The 15,342-nt window shown below is 43.4% G+C and overlaps 2 protein-coding genes across 2 annotated transcripts; both read right to left on the bottom strand.

Moving 5' to 3' along the window:
* Nucleotides 1–1,719: 1,719 nt before the first annotated feature.
* LOC142002915 (olfactory receptor 51G2-like) lies at nucleotides 1,720–2,655 on the bottom strand. The gene has a single exon (XM_074979411.1). It carries the CDS (start codon nucleotides 2,653–2,655, stop codon nucleotides 1,720–1,722), a length of 936 nt encoding a protein of 311 aa, XP_074835512.1.
* An 8,534-nt stretch (nucleotides 2,656–11,189) lies between these two features.
* On the bottom strand, nucleotides 11,190–12,125 carry LOC142002907 (olfactory receptor 51G2-like). Its single transcript, XM_074979397.1, has one exon. The coding sequence runs from the start codon at nucleotides 12,123–12,125 to the stop codon at nucleotides 11,190–11,192; it is 936 nt and encodes a 311-aa protein (XP_074835498.1).
* Between the last annotated feature and the right edge of the window lie 3,217 nt (nucleotides 12,126–15,342).

Raw genomic sequence — 15,342 nt, 5'->3', positions numbered from 1 at the left:
CCTCTCATGTCTTCGTGGAATGACTGGATCATCTTGAGTAACTGTGGAGGACAGCCTGTCTTGTGGAGCAGTTTGAACAGACCATCCCTGCTCACCAAGTCAAAGGCCTTGGTCAGGTCTATGAAGGCTATGTAGAGTGGATTCCTCTGCTCCCTGCACTTCTTCTGCAGCTGCCTTAGAGGGAAGACCATGTCAACGGTAGACCTTTCTGCACGGAATCTGCACTGTGATCTTGGGTACATCCTCTCAGCAATCTTCTGGATTCTGCCAAGGATGATGCGAGTGAACAGTTTATCAGTGACGCTTAGGAGGGAGATTCCACGGTAGTTGTTGCAGTCCCTTCTGTCTCCTTTGTTCTTATATAACGTTACAATGTTAGCGTCGTGCATATCCTGTGGAACCTCACCCTCTTTCCAGCACAGGCACAGTAGCTCATGTAGGGGTTCCAGGAGTGTGTCCGCTGCACACTTGATTACCTCTGGTGGTACCATCCCGACCAGGGGCCTTTCCTGCTGCAATGCTGTCGATGGCTCTCTTCAGTTCATCCACAGTTGGTTCTTAATCCAGTTCGTCCATTACTGGTAGGAGCTTGACGACATCGAGGGCTGCGTCAACCACAACGTTTTCACGTGAGTACAGCTCGGAGTCGTGCTGAACCCAGCGCTCCATCTGTTTGGTTTCGTCAGCGATGACTTATCCATCCTGGGTAATAAATGGACTTAACCTCCATGAATTTACCTAATTCTTTTTTGAACCCTGTTGAATTTTTGTTCTTCACAACATCCCTTGGCAACGAGGTCCACAGACTGATTATGCACTGTGAGAAGTAATATATTCCTTTGGTTATTTTTAAATCTACGAGGGTGACCCCCTAGTTTCTCTGGAAGCATTCAATAATTAATTTATTGATTGACTGATCTATTATCAATCTAGAATGTTATGTCTCATATGCTGCTTTCTATATTTAATAAGTAATGTGGTTTGATACTTTGTCCATCAGTACATTAATGTCAGCTCCCAGACTGTACCACAAGGCAACAATCTGTCACAGAGGTTTAAAACACACTGAAAAATTAAGCATTAAAAGTCACCAGGGCCTGATAATATTCACCCAGGAGTTCTGGAGAAACACAGCACAAACCAAAAGGGGCCTGAATCTTCTGCATTCCAGACGTTCACTCACGCACAGCTTGGGTCTGCTGTGGTGGGAGTGGGCTCTGCAGCTGTGTCATGTGCAGAGCCATCAGTCAAGTGAAGGCTGCCTGACTGGCTTCCCATGTGGCTCTTCAGCAAACCATTTCTCTAACATGACACAGTTGTTAGTAGCTGGCTGAGGGTGTAGGGGAAAGTTGGCTCATTTTCTCCATTGATCGGACACTGCTTATTTCTGGTGCAGAAGCCATGTGTCACGCAGCGCCCATAATGCTCAAAAAGAGTTTGATCTGTGACTGCACAACAGCTGGTGTAATCAGAAAATACATCCTCCTTCCTGTTCTTTATTGATAATATTAACAGGATTTCTGAGATCAGGGCAGTCACGGACACAACTGTTGGTGGGACAACATCCTACCGGTGTCCTAGTTCTGCACAAACACCGGAGAGGGGAGATGAGGCCCTCACCTCGTCTTGGAGGTAAGGATCCAGTATGGAATATGGAGCCATGTACCATGTTCTTTCTCTTGTCTCACCACCACTGCAGCCTGGTGATGAATTAAACATTCATTTCACAAATATCCTAATTAACCTCCCACGCAGATGCGTGCTTTGCACACTGTACACAATTGGGTTCATAAGAGGTGGCACCAGCATATTTATATAGCCCAGAATTATCTGAAGCAAGTGTGAAGAACTATTCATGTATCTGTGTATCAGAGACAAGCTTATCTCGGGTGAGTAGAAGAGCAGGACGATACAGAGGTGGGATCCACATGTTTTCAAAGCTTTGACAGAATCCACTCGGGATGCAAGATTCAGCACTGTTTTGAGAATTATCACATAAGAGAAGAAGATGAGAATAGAATCCAATCCCAACGTTGAAAGTGAAGCTGACAAACCATAGACGCTGCTGACTGTGAAGTCTGAACAAGCCAGTTTCATGACCTCCTGGTGCAAGCAGTAGGAATGGGAAAGAACATTGTCTTGACAGTATCTGTATCGTTTCAGGAGAAGTGGGAGTGGGATTATGAAGACAAATCCTCTTAGCACACATACCAACCCCATCTTGGCTATTCTTGGCAGGGTTAAGATGGAAGTGTATCTCAGGGGGTTACTGATCGCAACAACGCGGTCAAAAGCCATAAACAAGAGCAGAGTGGATTCAGCCAATTGAGTAAAATGGATGAAGAAGAGCTGGGCAAAACAGGCATTGATACCGATCTCCCTTGAGTTAAACAGAAATACGCCCAGTATTGTTGGTAAAGTGGCTACCGATAAACAAAGGTCTATGAAAGCCAGCATGGAAAGGAAAATGTACATGGGCTCATGAAGATTTGAATCTGTTTTTATAATGAACAGAATGAGGGAATTTCCGAGTATCAGAATAATATATACTAATAACAAAGTGATACCGATCCAGAGATAGTCACCTTCATGCCCTGGCATCCCAGTGAGAAGAAACACTGCATGTGTGAATGTGCTGTCATTGACAGGTAACATAGTGCACTGGATTGATCCACTCGTTTTTCAGCTTTTTTTCCTAAATGGGAAAAGAATAGCAGATTAATTGGTACATAGTGGCACATTATCCTTTACTGAGTATGAGCATCGGAACTAGTAGGATCTCACAGAAGACACCAAGAATTTTGTCTTGGATACATACCGTAAACAGGCAGTTTGTCACAGACAGGATCAGACCCTTAGTTCAGCTATACCAGTATTCAGTGGACAATATAAAACAATGTGGAGGATGGTTAAAGAAAGCCTGCAATAGACACTATCAGTTACCTGCGTCCAAGGAATTTTTTTCCCTGACACCCACAGGTTAGGCAAATTTTGTGCTATGAAGGAGAAAGACTTATCAGACCCTTTATGAGACCTTTTATTTTTATTTATTTCCTCATCACTGCAATTGTTTTTGCTTGTTAGCCATAGTATCATCCAGGCCCTCTTTGAATCCTGTTAAGCTCTAGGACTCTTTGACGTGTTTTACCTGTGAGCACAACAGCTTGTTGATGATCGATTTACTACAGTGACCTTCCCACAGATATCTATTCTGGTCTGCCACTTCTGAAGATGGCCCTTTCTATCACCACATGGCAGTTGCCTGGTAAAATATATCATTGTATTTGTTTTTTTCCCTCTACTAAAGCTACATCAGCTCAATTAGGCTTTATTAAATTCAACCTAAAATCTCCTGATACACTTTCACTGCCCAAGAATCCCAACAAGAGAAGCCAAAGTGCTTTGTTTGGCCAGTCGTGGCTAAATACAGAGATTTCAATCATCCTACAGGTTTCTTTTCATCCTCATGGGTGCTGCACCCTCTCCCCATACACATATCTGTAATTTGTTGCTTTATGCAAAGTTCCTGGATGACACACACAATCACTAACATAGTAACAGAGAGGAAGCCGTGCTAGTCTATACACTAGCAAAACAAAAAACAGTCAAGTAGCGCTTTAAAGACTAGCAAAATAGTTTATTAGGTGAGCTTTCGTGGGACAGACCCACTTCTCCAGACCAGAGCCAGACCAGAACAGACTCAATATTTATTTAAGAATAAATTCTTATTTATTCTTAAATAAATATTGAGTCTGTTCTGGTCTGGCTCTGGTCTGGAGAAGTGGGTCTGTCCCACGAAAGCTCACCTAATAAACTATTTTGCTAGTCTTTAAAGCGCTACTTGACTGCTTTTTGTTTTGAATTACTAGCATGTGTTTGTCCTTCCTGTGCTTAATAATCTCTTGTGGTGGAGATTCAAAACTCTCCCTTGCTAATTTATTCCAGTGTTTAACCACCCTGATATTTAGAAAGCTTTGAGGAAAATACAACGTAAGCCTTCTCTGCTGCAAATTAAGCCTATTGCATCTTATCCTGTCACTGGTTTGAAAGGAGAATAATTATTCTCCCTCCTCCTTGGAAAAATCTTTGAGGTACTTTAAAGTCTTTATCAGGTCCTCTCTCAGTCTTTCTTTTTCCAGACTAAACAATCCGAATTCTTGCAACCTTTCTTAAGTGATGAGATCGCAGCATCTCCACATCCGTTCTGCCCCTTGTCAGCAAACAAACATCTAGTAATTCCTGTCGCCCTGTCGTAACTTCTGACTGGTTTTCCTCAAGTTCTGTTCCAGCTATCTGTAGCCTGAATTCAGAGTGTTACCTTAATGGATGTGTCTGTTAAACCCGGACAATAAGGCTGTTGTCGTGAGGCTATGTTGAGTTAACTATCAGGGTTTTTACATTATGTCTGTATTAGGATAAACCATCCTGGCTCCTCTCAGTTGCACATCAGGTTGCTTCAATATAAGCAGGAAGGGCAGCAACAACTGAAAAACAGCCATAGCTCAGTGAGCAATTCTGGAAAGTATAGAGACCAATCCAGAGCTACAAGCTGGGAAGAGCTGACTTCTGGTCACTAGCCCAGTCACCTGTCTTGCTCTGTCAGTGCTGAGTGTCCATGAAGAGGTGGCCTAGTTTTTTGACTGAGAAGCATTACAGACTGAAAATGCAGACACCAGTGGGGAAGTCTGAAGACCCTTGCTGTGCCTGGGTTCCAATGACTGTAGGAGGGCCTGGTGCCAGTAACGTCCAAAGTGCTGTTCGAAAACCCTCTTACACTCTCATGTCCCACTTAATTCCTGCTAAGTGTTTTGGTTGATGAAGTTGGAGGCTCACATGATCTCACTCCTTAACAGTTGCTGCCTGTTGGAAGGGCCACAGCTTCCAAAACCTTTTGGACCTTCTGGCCAGGTCCAGTGGCCCCATAGCGTTCTGTAGCTCAGAGACCTGTCTAAGGTTGGAATATTGTGAGATTCCATCTCATGAGAGGGCTGGGCAGGAGGCCTGACAATGGACACTTGAAGGGCAGAAAGGGGCTGAAATGCTGGTAGCCCTGTTACGCTGATGTTTATCTATGGAGCAGAAAAACTGGAGAACACATTTAGTCAGGAAACAAAAGCCTGCCCTATCGGACCTCTGATCGAGTAATGAAGGTCTCAGTTTGTGACGTCACAAGCAAGGTAGAGATTAAAGTCGCTGCAAACAACTTTGTTGATTACCAAAACAAAAAAAGCAGTAAAGTAGCACTTTAAAGACTAACAAAATAATTTATTAGGTGAGCTTTCGTTGGAACAGACTTATTTCTTCAGACCATAGCCATACCAGAACAGACTCAATGTTTAAGACACAGAGAACCAAAAATAGTAATCAAGGTTGACAAATCAGAAAAAAAAAAATATCAAGGTGAACAAATCAGAGAGTAGAAGGGTGCACGGGGAGGGGGGGGATGTCAAGAATTAGATTAAGCCAAGCATTCAAAAGAGCCCCTATAGTGTTCCAAAAAATTACAGACAACAAGATCTTTACAAAATATTCATAAACATGAAATAACTGGGATGCAAATTTTCTGGAACACTCTAGGGGCTCTTTTGCATACTTGGCTTAATCTAATTCTTGACTTCCCCCCCGCCACCTGTATACTGTGTGATTTGTTCACCCTGATAATTTTTTTTCTGATTTGTCAACCTTGATTACAATTTTTGGTTCTATGTGCTTTAAATATTGAGTCTGTTCTGGTATGGCTATGGTCTGAAGAAGTGGGTCTGTCCCACAAAAGCTCATCACGTAATAGTTATTATGTTAGTCGTTAAAGTACTACTTTACTGCTTTTTTGTTTTGATAGTATATAGACTAGCACGGCTTTCTCTCTTTTGCTGATTACATTTGTGTGAGGAAATGTCTCTGAGCTGATTGGGGGTTTGTGATGATTTTCCATTAATAGAGGTCTCACTACTCTGAGATCAACCCTGTCAGGTGGTGACTGAGAGGAAATCACGTTCTCTCTTCACCTTTACTCCCTGACAGGCTTAAGTCCAGAGACCCTGGGACCTCTAGAAATGAGATCCCCTGACAGAACCTGCCTCTGACTTCTATCACTTCAGTCTTAGTGTTATGGTCAGATTTCTGTGACACTTGAACAGCCGACTGTCAAGCTTGGGCTAATGTAAGGGACAGGTTCCCAGCTCTCATCCACTGCCTGACCTCCAGCCCAGTTACTCAGCTAGCCCAGCAATACATCTGCATTCTCTCCTTCAGTACAGAACATCAGCAAATATGAACCACTTACAAACTGCACCATCAGGGCAGTGAAATGTGCCAACATACCAAAATCCGGATAGATGAGAAGCCCAGACACCGGAGGTGTTCCCCTAAATGACATGCAGTTTTCAGAGAGTTTGCACAGGCAGCAGGCAGTGTGTTTACAGAGAGGGAGGCCATTGTCTTTATAAAACATGAAGGCACGTTCCCTTGGGAGCCACTTGTCCATCAGGGAACCTCAGTGACCTGACTATGTTTTCACCAGTGTTAACCCCAACACAGCCAATAGCAAAGTGCACTCGGCCAAATCACAGTAGCTGGGCAGTGATGGTAGACAACTGGAATTCAGCACAAGCCCAGCTGCAGGCTCCGTTCCTGGAATCTGGGCTTGTCACAATGTTTTTATGGGGGTCCAATACGTCACATGGCTCCTTCAAGGCTGATGAGGGGGTCACTTTAAAGCTGTTGCAGCAGTTATCTTTATAATCTAAACTAGACTAAATGAAAATGAAATAAAATAATTATACAGACTCAGATTTCTCTCTATGCCCCTTTCTTTCATTACACCCCTGGGCAGCCAGGAAAGGAAGATTCCACAAGGCTGTCAGTGATCTTCTGGTTACTAGGTCCATCCACTATTATCACTGGGCCTCCTTTCCTGTTCCAGAACCATCTCCCACCCCAACAGCCCCATTTCAGCATGTATGTGCAAGCTGGGCTGCCAGTGTAGCCGGTGTCTGTAAGATCTGCTAATGGGGTTTTGTGCAGACTTTTTCAGAGGCACTGCTTCCCAGCACTGGGTTCCCCTTCCAGCAAAGATGGCCACATCCCTCGTTCCCAGATGTGGGAATCTAATGAAGTAAAAGTCTTAAGTGAGCCCAACTCTAGCATAAAATCTCTATGGAACACATTTTCATTCTTGAACAATAAAATGTAGAAATGGGGATCTCATTAGACCAGGATGGTGCTAGGAAATATGAAAAGGTGAGGAACGCTGAAGAGGCAATAACAATAATAATGGATTTCAACTCCCTCCATGTTTACTGAGTACATCATTTCAGGAAGGGACGTAGAGATAAAGCTTCTTGACATATTAAATGACAGCTTTGAGAAGAATGTTCTCCTGGAACCCACCAGAGGAGAGTCAGTTCTGGATTTGGTGCTAAGTAGAGCACAGATCTGGTCCATGTGGTCTTAATACTTGAGCTCTTGGTAATAGTTAGCTTAATATAATTAAATGTAACACCCCTAAGATGGGGAAAACACCACTGCATCCCAAAACTGGAGCATTAAATGTCAAAACTGGGGACTACACAAAACAAAGTTTATATGTCAGAGAAAAATTAAAAGGTACATTGCCTAACATGAAATCCCTGCATGGAGAATATTTAAATACACTGTATTGGGGTGCAACTTATATGCACACCCCAAAGTTAAAATTCAAAGTAGGAGAATCAAAAAAGTGTTACAGTAGTTAAAGATAAATTTGAAAATAAAATAATTGAGAGTCTAAAAGCCGTTCTTTAAAATGTAAGTCCTAGTGAGGAAACCTTAGTGCAGGATGTAAATCATAAACTATGTCTCCACCACCATACCCCAGACGATACCTATCCCCTCTACACCTGGCTCATGCAGTCCTATACAGGCCAACCCAGCCCCAGGCAGGAGCTCTTCAATTCCCTTTTCAACAATGCCCAAAAGGTGGTGGAGTGGACTTTCAGGCATTTGATGGGTCGGTAGTGGTGTCTCCTGACCAAACATTCCCCAAGTAGTGGGAGCCTGTTGTACCTTGCAGAATATTGTTGAGAGCAGGGTTGAGGAGATCCACCAGGCAAGCCAATTCCATCCTGGCCTATGACCCGTGAGCCACTGCCCCTAGCCTCGAGGCATACCAGGACTGGGTCCATATCACAGAGACCTTCTACAATCACTTCACTCAGAGACCCCAGTAACTACCTCCCCGGCCACCCCCAGAAGTCTTCCTGTCACCACCTGCCGTGCACTTCCCCCTCCCCAACACCATCCCATGTATACAGCACACAATTATTTAGACTAAATAAACTATATCATAATTAACAGCAATGGGCATATGTAAACAACTGGGAATAGAACTATATACATTCCTTCAATTTCCTTTTGAAAGGGTGTGATTTGTGTGCAAACACTCCATGCTCTCTTTTGAAAGAGGGATGCAAATTTTGAATATATTGGCTAGTATAGGTGCAGCTATAATGTTTGAATGGGGCTGGCCATAGGAAGGGCGGCTCTCAAAGATAGAAACATAAAAGCATCTTTTTCAAGGGATATCAGAAGCTGTCAACTAGCCAAAAATTAATGGGACCACTGGTCGAATGAATTTCTAAATGCTCATTCGAGATACAGAAGACTGTAGCAGGCAGGTTAAAATTTTTCTTTCCCTTGGTCTTCCTTGTAGAGGGTATGAAGAGAGGCCCACACCTGAGCCGTGCTCTTCATGTGACAATTCTGAGGATTCAGAGAAGGTTGTGATGCTGTGCCCCATATTCGTGCCAGTGGTATAAAAGAGAAATGATTGTGACTTCATTATCACGCATCTGACACAAGATCTTTCTTGTGAGATGAAATTGGAAATATGATTTGCTGAATATGATTATTTCATTTGTGTTCACTTACCATTTTTATATTTGAACTAATGAATATCAACTATGTAGCTGCATCTCAAATGTGCAAACTGGTTAACACATACAAGAAGCTTTTCAGGTACATCAATCAAGGAGCTGGGTAGCACTGACTCTTCATCAGCAATGAAAATGGCCCATTGAGGAACTTACCCTTCCAGTAAATGTTTCAATCAACCTATGAGTGATGGCTGTTACAATTCAGTCGGTCACGTCACCACACCACATGACACTGAACTTTAGTTTGGTACCTTTATTTTTCCAAACATTGGGCTGGGAAGTATGCTTGAAACAAAGGGTTTCCACAACATCAATATACTATACAAAAGTGAAACAAGGCAAGCAGTCCTGTAGCACCTGAAAGACTAACAGTATTATTTAGTAAGTAAAGAGCTTTTGTGGAAAAGACCCACCTCTACAGATTATCGAGTAGAACTTAGTTTGTTTTGAGAAGGTACAGAGTAACATGGCTACCTCTCTGAGCCTACATAAAATGGGGAATGACATCATCGTTTGTCTTTGTTTCCTCTCTCCACACAAGGGAACTCCTAGAAATATGTGAAGAGCAAAGAGAGAACTTGGGGAAGGGATGGTCCTAGCATGAGAGATTTTTAGCTTGCACACGGAAAATTGGTGCATTGCTTTTATCATGATTTGGGGTGAGAAATTCCTAATTCCAGTCATAAAAATGGCCATCCTGGGTCAGACCAAAGCTCCATCTAACCAAGTGTCCTGTCTTGCGACAAGGGCCAAGGCCAAATGCTCCAGAGGGAGTGAACAGAACAGATAATCATCAAGTAATCCCTGTCCTGTCATCCATTTTCAGCCTCTGGCAAAGAGAGCATAAGTACACCATTCCTGTCTCATGGATAACAGCCGTTGATAGACATAACCTAATGAATGTATCTAATAGTTTTTTTTAAGCCTGTTAAAATCCTGGTCTTCACAAATTCCACTGGCAAGAAGTTCCACAGGCCTACCACGTGCCGTCTTTTATTAGTTTTAAACCTGCTACCCATTAATTTAATTTGGTGAGCCTTAATTCAATAATCAATCGATTGCTCTATTATCAATCTAGTATGCTATGTCCAGTTTGCAGCTTTGCACATTTATGGTGTAATCTTTGATCTGTTGGTCATAACTATATTAAGGTAAAATTTGTGTTTATATTGTTAATGAACTTCTTACCGGTTTTTTCATAACCAGTGTAGTATAAGTGAAGTGGCTGGGAAAATCTCTACTCTTAAAACAAAGGCAGTTGAACGTCTTTCTCTCTATGAGGGGAAAGTGACATATATTGACAAGTTTACATTGTACAGGTGCTCATTTGCTACAAGAGTCTATAATGCCGTGTTCATATGCTAGCAGGGGTGAAAGTTTCAAGGGCTGGGAAATTTGTTGTAGTCTCCTGTTTCTCATTCAGTGGCTTAGGTAAAGCACTCAGATTGCTCGGTGGAGATCATGATGCTACCTGCCTTTCTTGTGGGTGATAAAAGGGCCAGGATAGACAGGCTATGTCAGGAGCAGAGCAGTGTGAGAGAGGCCAGCACAGACAAATGTTTAAGGGGCTCTGCAATTTTCATCAGCTCCCAGAGGGCATCTGAGGGTGACAACCTGTCACAAGGGTTTCAGAACAAAATAATAAATTAAGCAGTGAAAGTCACCATGGTCAGATAATATCCACCCTGGTGGTCTGAAGAAACACAGTACATTCCACAGGGGCCTCAGTCTCCTGTGTGCCAGATCCTCACTTAAACAGAGCTCAGGTCTTCTGAGGTGGGAGCAGGCTCAGCAGTTGCGTGATGCAGAGCAATCAGTTGAGTGGAGGTTGCCTGACTGGCTTCCCGTGAGCCTCCGATAACCATGTCTCTGACACAACACAGTTGCAAGCACATGGGTGAGGGTGTAGAGGAATGGGGGATCTCGGTGTCCCTTGACCCACCTCTGTTTATACCTCATGCAGAAGCCTTGGATCACACAGCACCCAGCGTGCTCAACAAAGGCCTGGACTGTGACTGAGCAACAGGTGGTGTCATGATAATATACATACTCTATCTTTGTCTTTATTGACCATATCTACAGGATGGGAGCAGCCACAAATACAACTCTTTATAGGTCAACATCCTAACACTATCCTATTTCTCCACAAACACAGGGGAGTGGAAATGAGGCCCTCACCTCATCCTGGAACTAAGAATCTATGAAGGAATAAAAAGCCATGTTCCTTGTTCTTGGTCTTTTGTCACCAGCACTGGAACCTGTTGATGAATTAAACATTCACTTGACAATTAACTTGATTAATCTCGCACGCAGGTGTGTGCTTTGCACACTGTACACAATTGGGTTCAAGAGGGGTGGTATCAGCATATATATATAGCCCAAGATTACCTGAAGCAAATGTGAAGAGCTATTCATGAATCTGTGTATCAGAGACAAGCTTATCTCTGGCGAGTAGAACAGTAGGACGACGCAGAGATGGGATCCACAGGTTTTCAAGGCCTTGAGACACTCTGCTCTAGATGCGATGTTCAGCACTGCTTTGAGGATCATTACATAAGAGAAGAAGATGAGCAGTGAATCCAAACCCATCGTTAAAAGTGAAGCAGACAAACCATAGATGCTGTTGACTGTGATGTCTGAACAAGCCAGTTTCATGACCTCCTGGTGCAGGCAATAGGAATGGGAAAGAACATTGTCTTGACAGTATCGGTATCGTTTCAGGAGAAGTGGGAGTGGGAGTATAATGGCGAACCCTCTAATTACACATACCAGCCCCATCATGGCTATTCTCGGCAGGGTTAAGATGGAAGTGTATCTCAGTGGGTTACTGATGGCAACAAAGCGGTCAAAAGCCATAAACAAGAGCACAAAGGATTCAGTACATTGACTAAAGTGGATGAAGAACATCTGGGCAAAACAGGCATTGATACCGATCTCCCGTGAGTTAAACAAAAATACACCCAGTATTGTTGGTATAGTGGCTATCGATAAGCCAAGGTCTATGACAGCCAGCATGGAAAGGAAAATGTACATGGGCTCATGGAGACTCGAATCTGTTCTTATAACAAAGAGAATGACCGAATTTCCTAGTATCACAATTACATATATTAAACAGAAGGGGATACTGATCCAGAGATAGACATCTTCCTCTCCTGCTATTCCTGTGAGAAGAAACACTGCATGTGTGAATGTGGTGTCATTGACGGATAACATAGTGTGCTGGGTTGATCCAATAATATTTTAGCTTTCTTTCCTAAATGGAAAAAAAAAAAACACAAGCAATTACTTGATACACAATGGCACATCATTCTATTCTGAGCGCAAGCGCAGAAATTCCCAGGATCTCTGGGACGATACCAAGAACATGATATTGAATTTATACCTCACATAGGAAGGTAGGGACTGCTGGACTTGATAAGACCAAAAGATCATCTATGCCAGTATCCACTGGCCAGGACAAGATGATGCAGAGGACAGTGAAAGAAGCCCTGCAATAAACAGCTATAATATAATCCACTTCCAGGGAAATTTTCTCCCTGATACCTGCAAGCTAGACAAATTTTGGAGAAAGGAAATCTCAGAGTCCATATGAAACTTATTATATATATATATATATATATCCTCATTAGTGTAATTGCAAGTGCTTGTTTGTGATAGAATCATCCAGTGCCTCCTTAACTCTTGCTAAACTCTTTGGGCCTTGGATGTGTTCTGGCTGCAAGTTCTACAGCCTTTTGAGCATTGAGCTATTTTACCATAATGACCCTTTTAGAGACAGTCCTTCTGGCCCTGCACTTCTGAAGATGGCCCACTGTATCAATACATGTATGGAAACACATGGAAGCTGCATGGTAAATATATTTATTTGAGTCATTATGGCTGGGTCTACACCATAAAAATAACTTCCGAGCTGCTTACTTCAAAGTACAACTTCGACGATGAGAATTTTCACACACCCTACTTCAAAGTTAACCTTTGAGGTAGGGCACTACTCCATTCTAGGGAATGGAGTAAGGACTTCGAAGTTAGGCAAAATGTGTGTAGACTCCCTGCTGAAGTAGTGTCTAACTTCAAAGTTAGTTCCCAGTATAAACACACCCCAAATGTATTTTTTCTCTATTCCCACCCCGAAAGTACACAGCATGTCTTCTCCTGTCTGCTCCTCATGGGATGAATTCTTGCAGGTAGGTTCTTGACTTAATTACAGTGACTTAAGTGGCAATCCTCCAGATTTATAGGCATTAATTCAGTCAGTCCTCAGCTCTATTAACTTTCCATTAACAATGGCTCCTGGTAACACATTTTCACCCACTGAAGAATCCCTTGATACAGAAGCTGAAATTCTTTGTTTGGCCAATGTTGGCTTTATCCAGAGAGTTTCATCATCCACCAGGCGTCTCTCATCCTCAGAAGATCAGCATCCTCTCCCTGTCCAAGGAGCTGTAGCTATTTCCAAAGTTTCTGGATGACACACAGTTACTTTAGTGCCAGACAGGCTCAGTTGCCCCAGATTGTGTGGTAGCCCAGGGCACTATTTAAGGTTGAAGTATGATAAAATTCTACCTCATGAGAGGGCCATGTAGGAGGCCTGACATCTGGTACCTGCAGGGCAGATGGGGATGGAGATGCTGGTAGCTGCTTAACTATGAGGGGAATCTGCATCGCAGAAATAGAGGAGTGTACATGTGGTCAGGAAACAGAAAAATGCCCTGTTGTTTCAATGACGAACCAGCAATGAAGCTCTGAGTCCCTGTCCTCACAGATAAGCCAGAGAATAAAGTCACTGTCAATTTCTTTCCTGATTACATTTGTAAGAGAAAATGCACCTGAGGTGATTTGGGGGTTCGTGCTGATGTTCCACATTAGTTCCATTTTTCTAGAGGTGCCAGTGCTCTGAGCTCAAACCTGTCAGGGAATGGCAGAGAGGAAACCATGTTCTCTCCTAACCCTCAGCCCCTGACAGGTTTGAACTCAGAGCACTTGGCACCCTTGAGAAATCCTGACTTAGGCTTTACCACTCCAAGCTTGCTTTTAATGCTGGATTTCTGTGAAGCTGATCAACCTACCGTAAAGCTTGGAAATATGTAAGGAAACATTTCCCAGCTCCCTTGCACTGACTGAGCTCCAGCCCTGCCACTCTGTTACCCCAGCAACCCATCTGCATCCTCTGCCTCAGCGCAGATCAGCAAATGTGAACCACTTACAATCTGCTTCCATCAGGGCATGTTCTGAAGAGAATGAAACCTGACTACGTACCCAGTTCTTGCTAGATGAGGAGCTCTGACGTTAGAGGTCAGCGCCCCAAAGCACTTGGAGTCATCAGACACGTTACACAGGCAGTAGGCAGTCTGTGTTCAGACAGGGAGGCCGTTGTCTTTATGAAGCAGGTTTACATATTTCCTTGGGGACAGCTTGGCCATCAGGGAATCTCAGCTGCTTGGCTTTCTGTGCCCCAGCATTAACCCTGTCACAGCGAATGACAAACTGCACTAGGCCAAATCACAGGGGATGTGGATTGATGCTACACTACCAGGCTGTAGCCCAGCCCTGCTGCAGGCACATGGCTCCTTCAGTGTTTGTGAAGTGCTTGCCTTGACTCCATCGCAGATGTGATCATGGTAAACTAAACTGAAGTAAAATAAAAAAAAATGATAGTAATAATACAGGAGGAGATTTCTCTCTGGAAGGCCCCCGTCCTGCATTACACATCCTGAATGCAGCTAGAAAAGGAAGGTTCCACAAGGCTCTAAACACAGATATTGATATTTCCCTCACATTGTTCCAGGATGGCATGTCCCTTACTTTCTTCCTGGAGATTTAAAAGGGGGATCTCTGAGGATTATAAAGAATCCAGGGATGCCCAAATTTAGGCACAGCTCTCACTGAGCTACTGTTGTGTATGGATCTCCTTTCCTGTACCAGGACCGTCTCCCACTTCTGACAGCCCAAGTTCATCACAGATGTGCAAGCTGGGCATGCCAATGTAGCCAGTGAGTGTAAGATCTGCTAATGGGATTTTGTGCAGACTCTTTCACAGTCACTGTTGCCCAGCATCGGGTCCCCCTTCCAACAAGGAAGGCCACATCCCTTCTTCTCAGATGTACGTGTTTGCACTGAGCCCTGTTGAAACACTTACTGATGAACACAGAGGAGCTAAGTGAGTTGCCCAAGGTCACAGGAGAAATCTGTGGATGAGCATTGAAGTAAAGTCATTTTTTTCTGAATGCCAGGCCAGCATCTTAACCACTGAATCATTTCAGCCTCCTGAGATGACCAGAAACTCAGGGAATTACACTCCTGTGACATCACTAAACAGGATCCCAAGAACTATGCCTTTGCCAGACAATAACGCTGAGCCATGGTTTCTCCTCAATCCTCTGGGGGACAAATCCATCCTCCTGGGCCCTGAGCAGTGTCTTAGTCATATATT

This window comes from Carettochelys insculpta, chromosome 1 (assembly GCF_033958435.1).
Source record: "Carettochelys insculpta isolate YL-2023 chromosome 1, ASM3395843v1, whole genome shotgun sequence".
Lineage (NCBI taxonomy): Eukaryota > Metazoa > Chordata > Testudines > Carettochelyidae > Carettochelys > Carettochelys insculpta.
The sequence above is the reverse complement of the archived record's forward strand: the minus strand, read 5'-3'. Positions and strand labels throughout refer to the sequence as shown.

What these genes read in the sequence shown, in the direction of transcription:
- LOC142002915 (XM_074979411.1), bottom strand. Translation starts at nt 2,655, where the DNA reads ATGTTACCTGTCAATGACAGCACATTCACACATGCAGTGTTTCTTCTC.
- LOC142002907 (XM_074979397.1), bottom strand. Translation starts at nt 12,125, where the DNA reads ATGTTATCCGTCAATGACACCACATTCACACATGCAGTGTTTCTTCTC.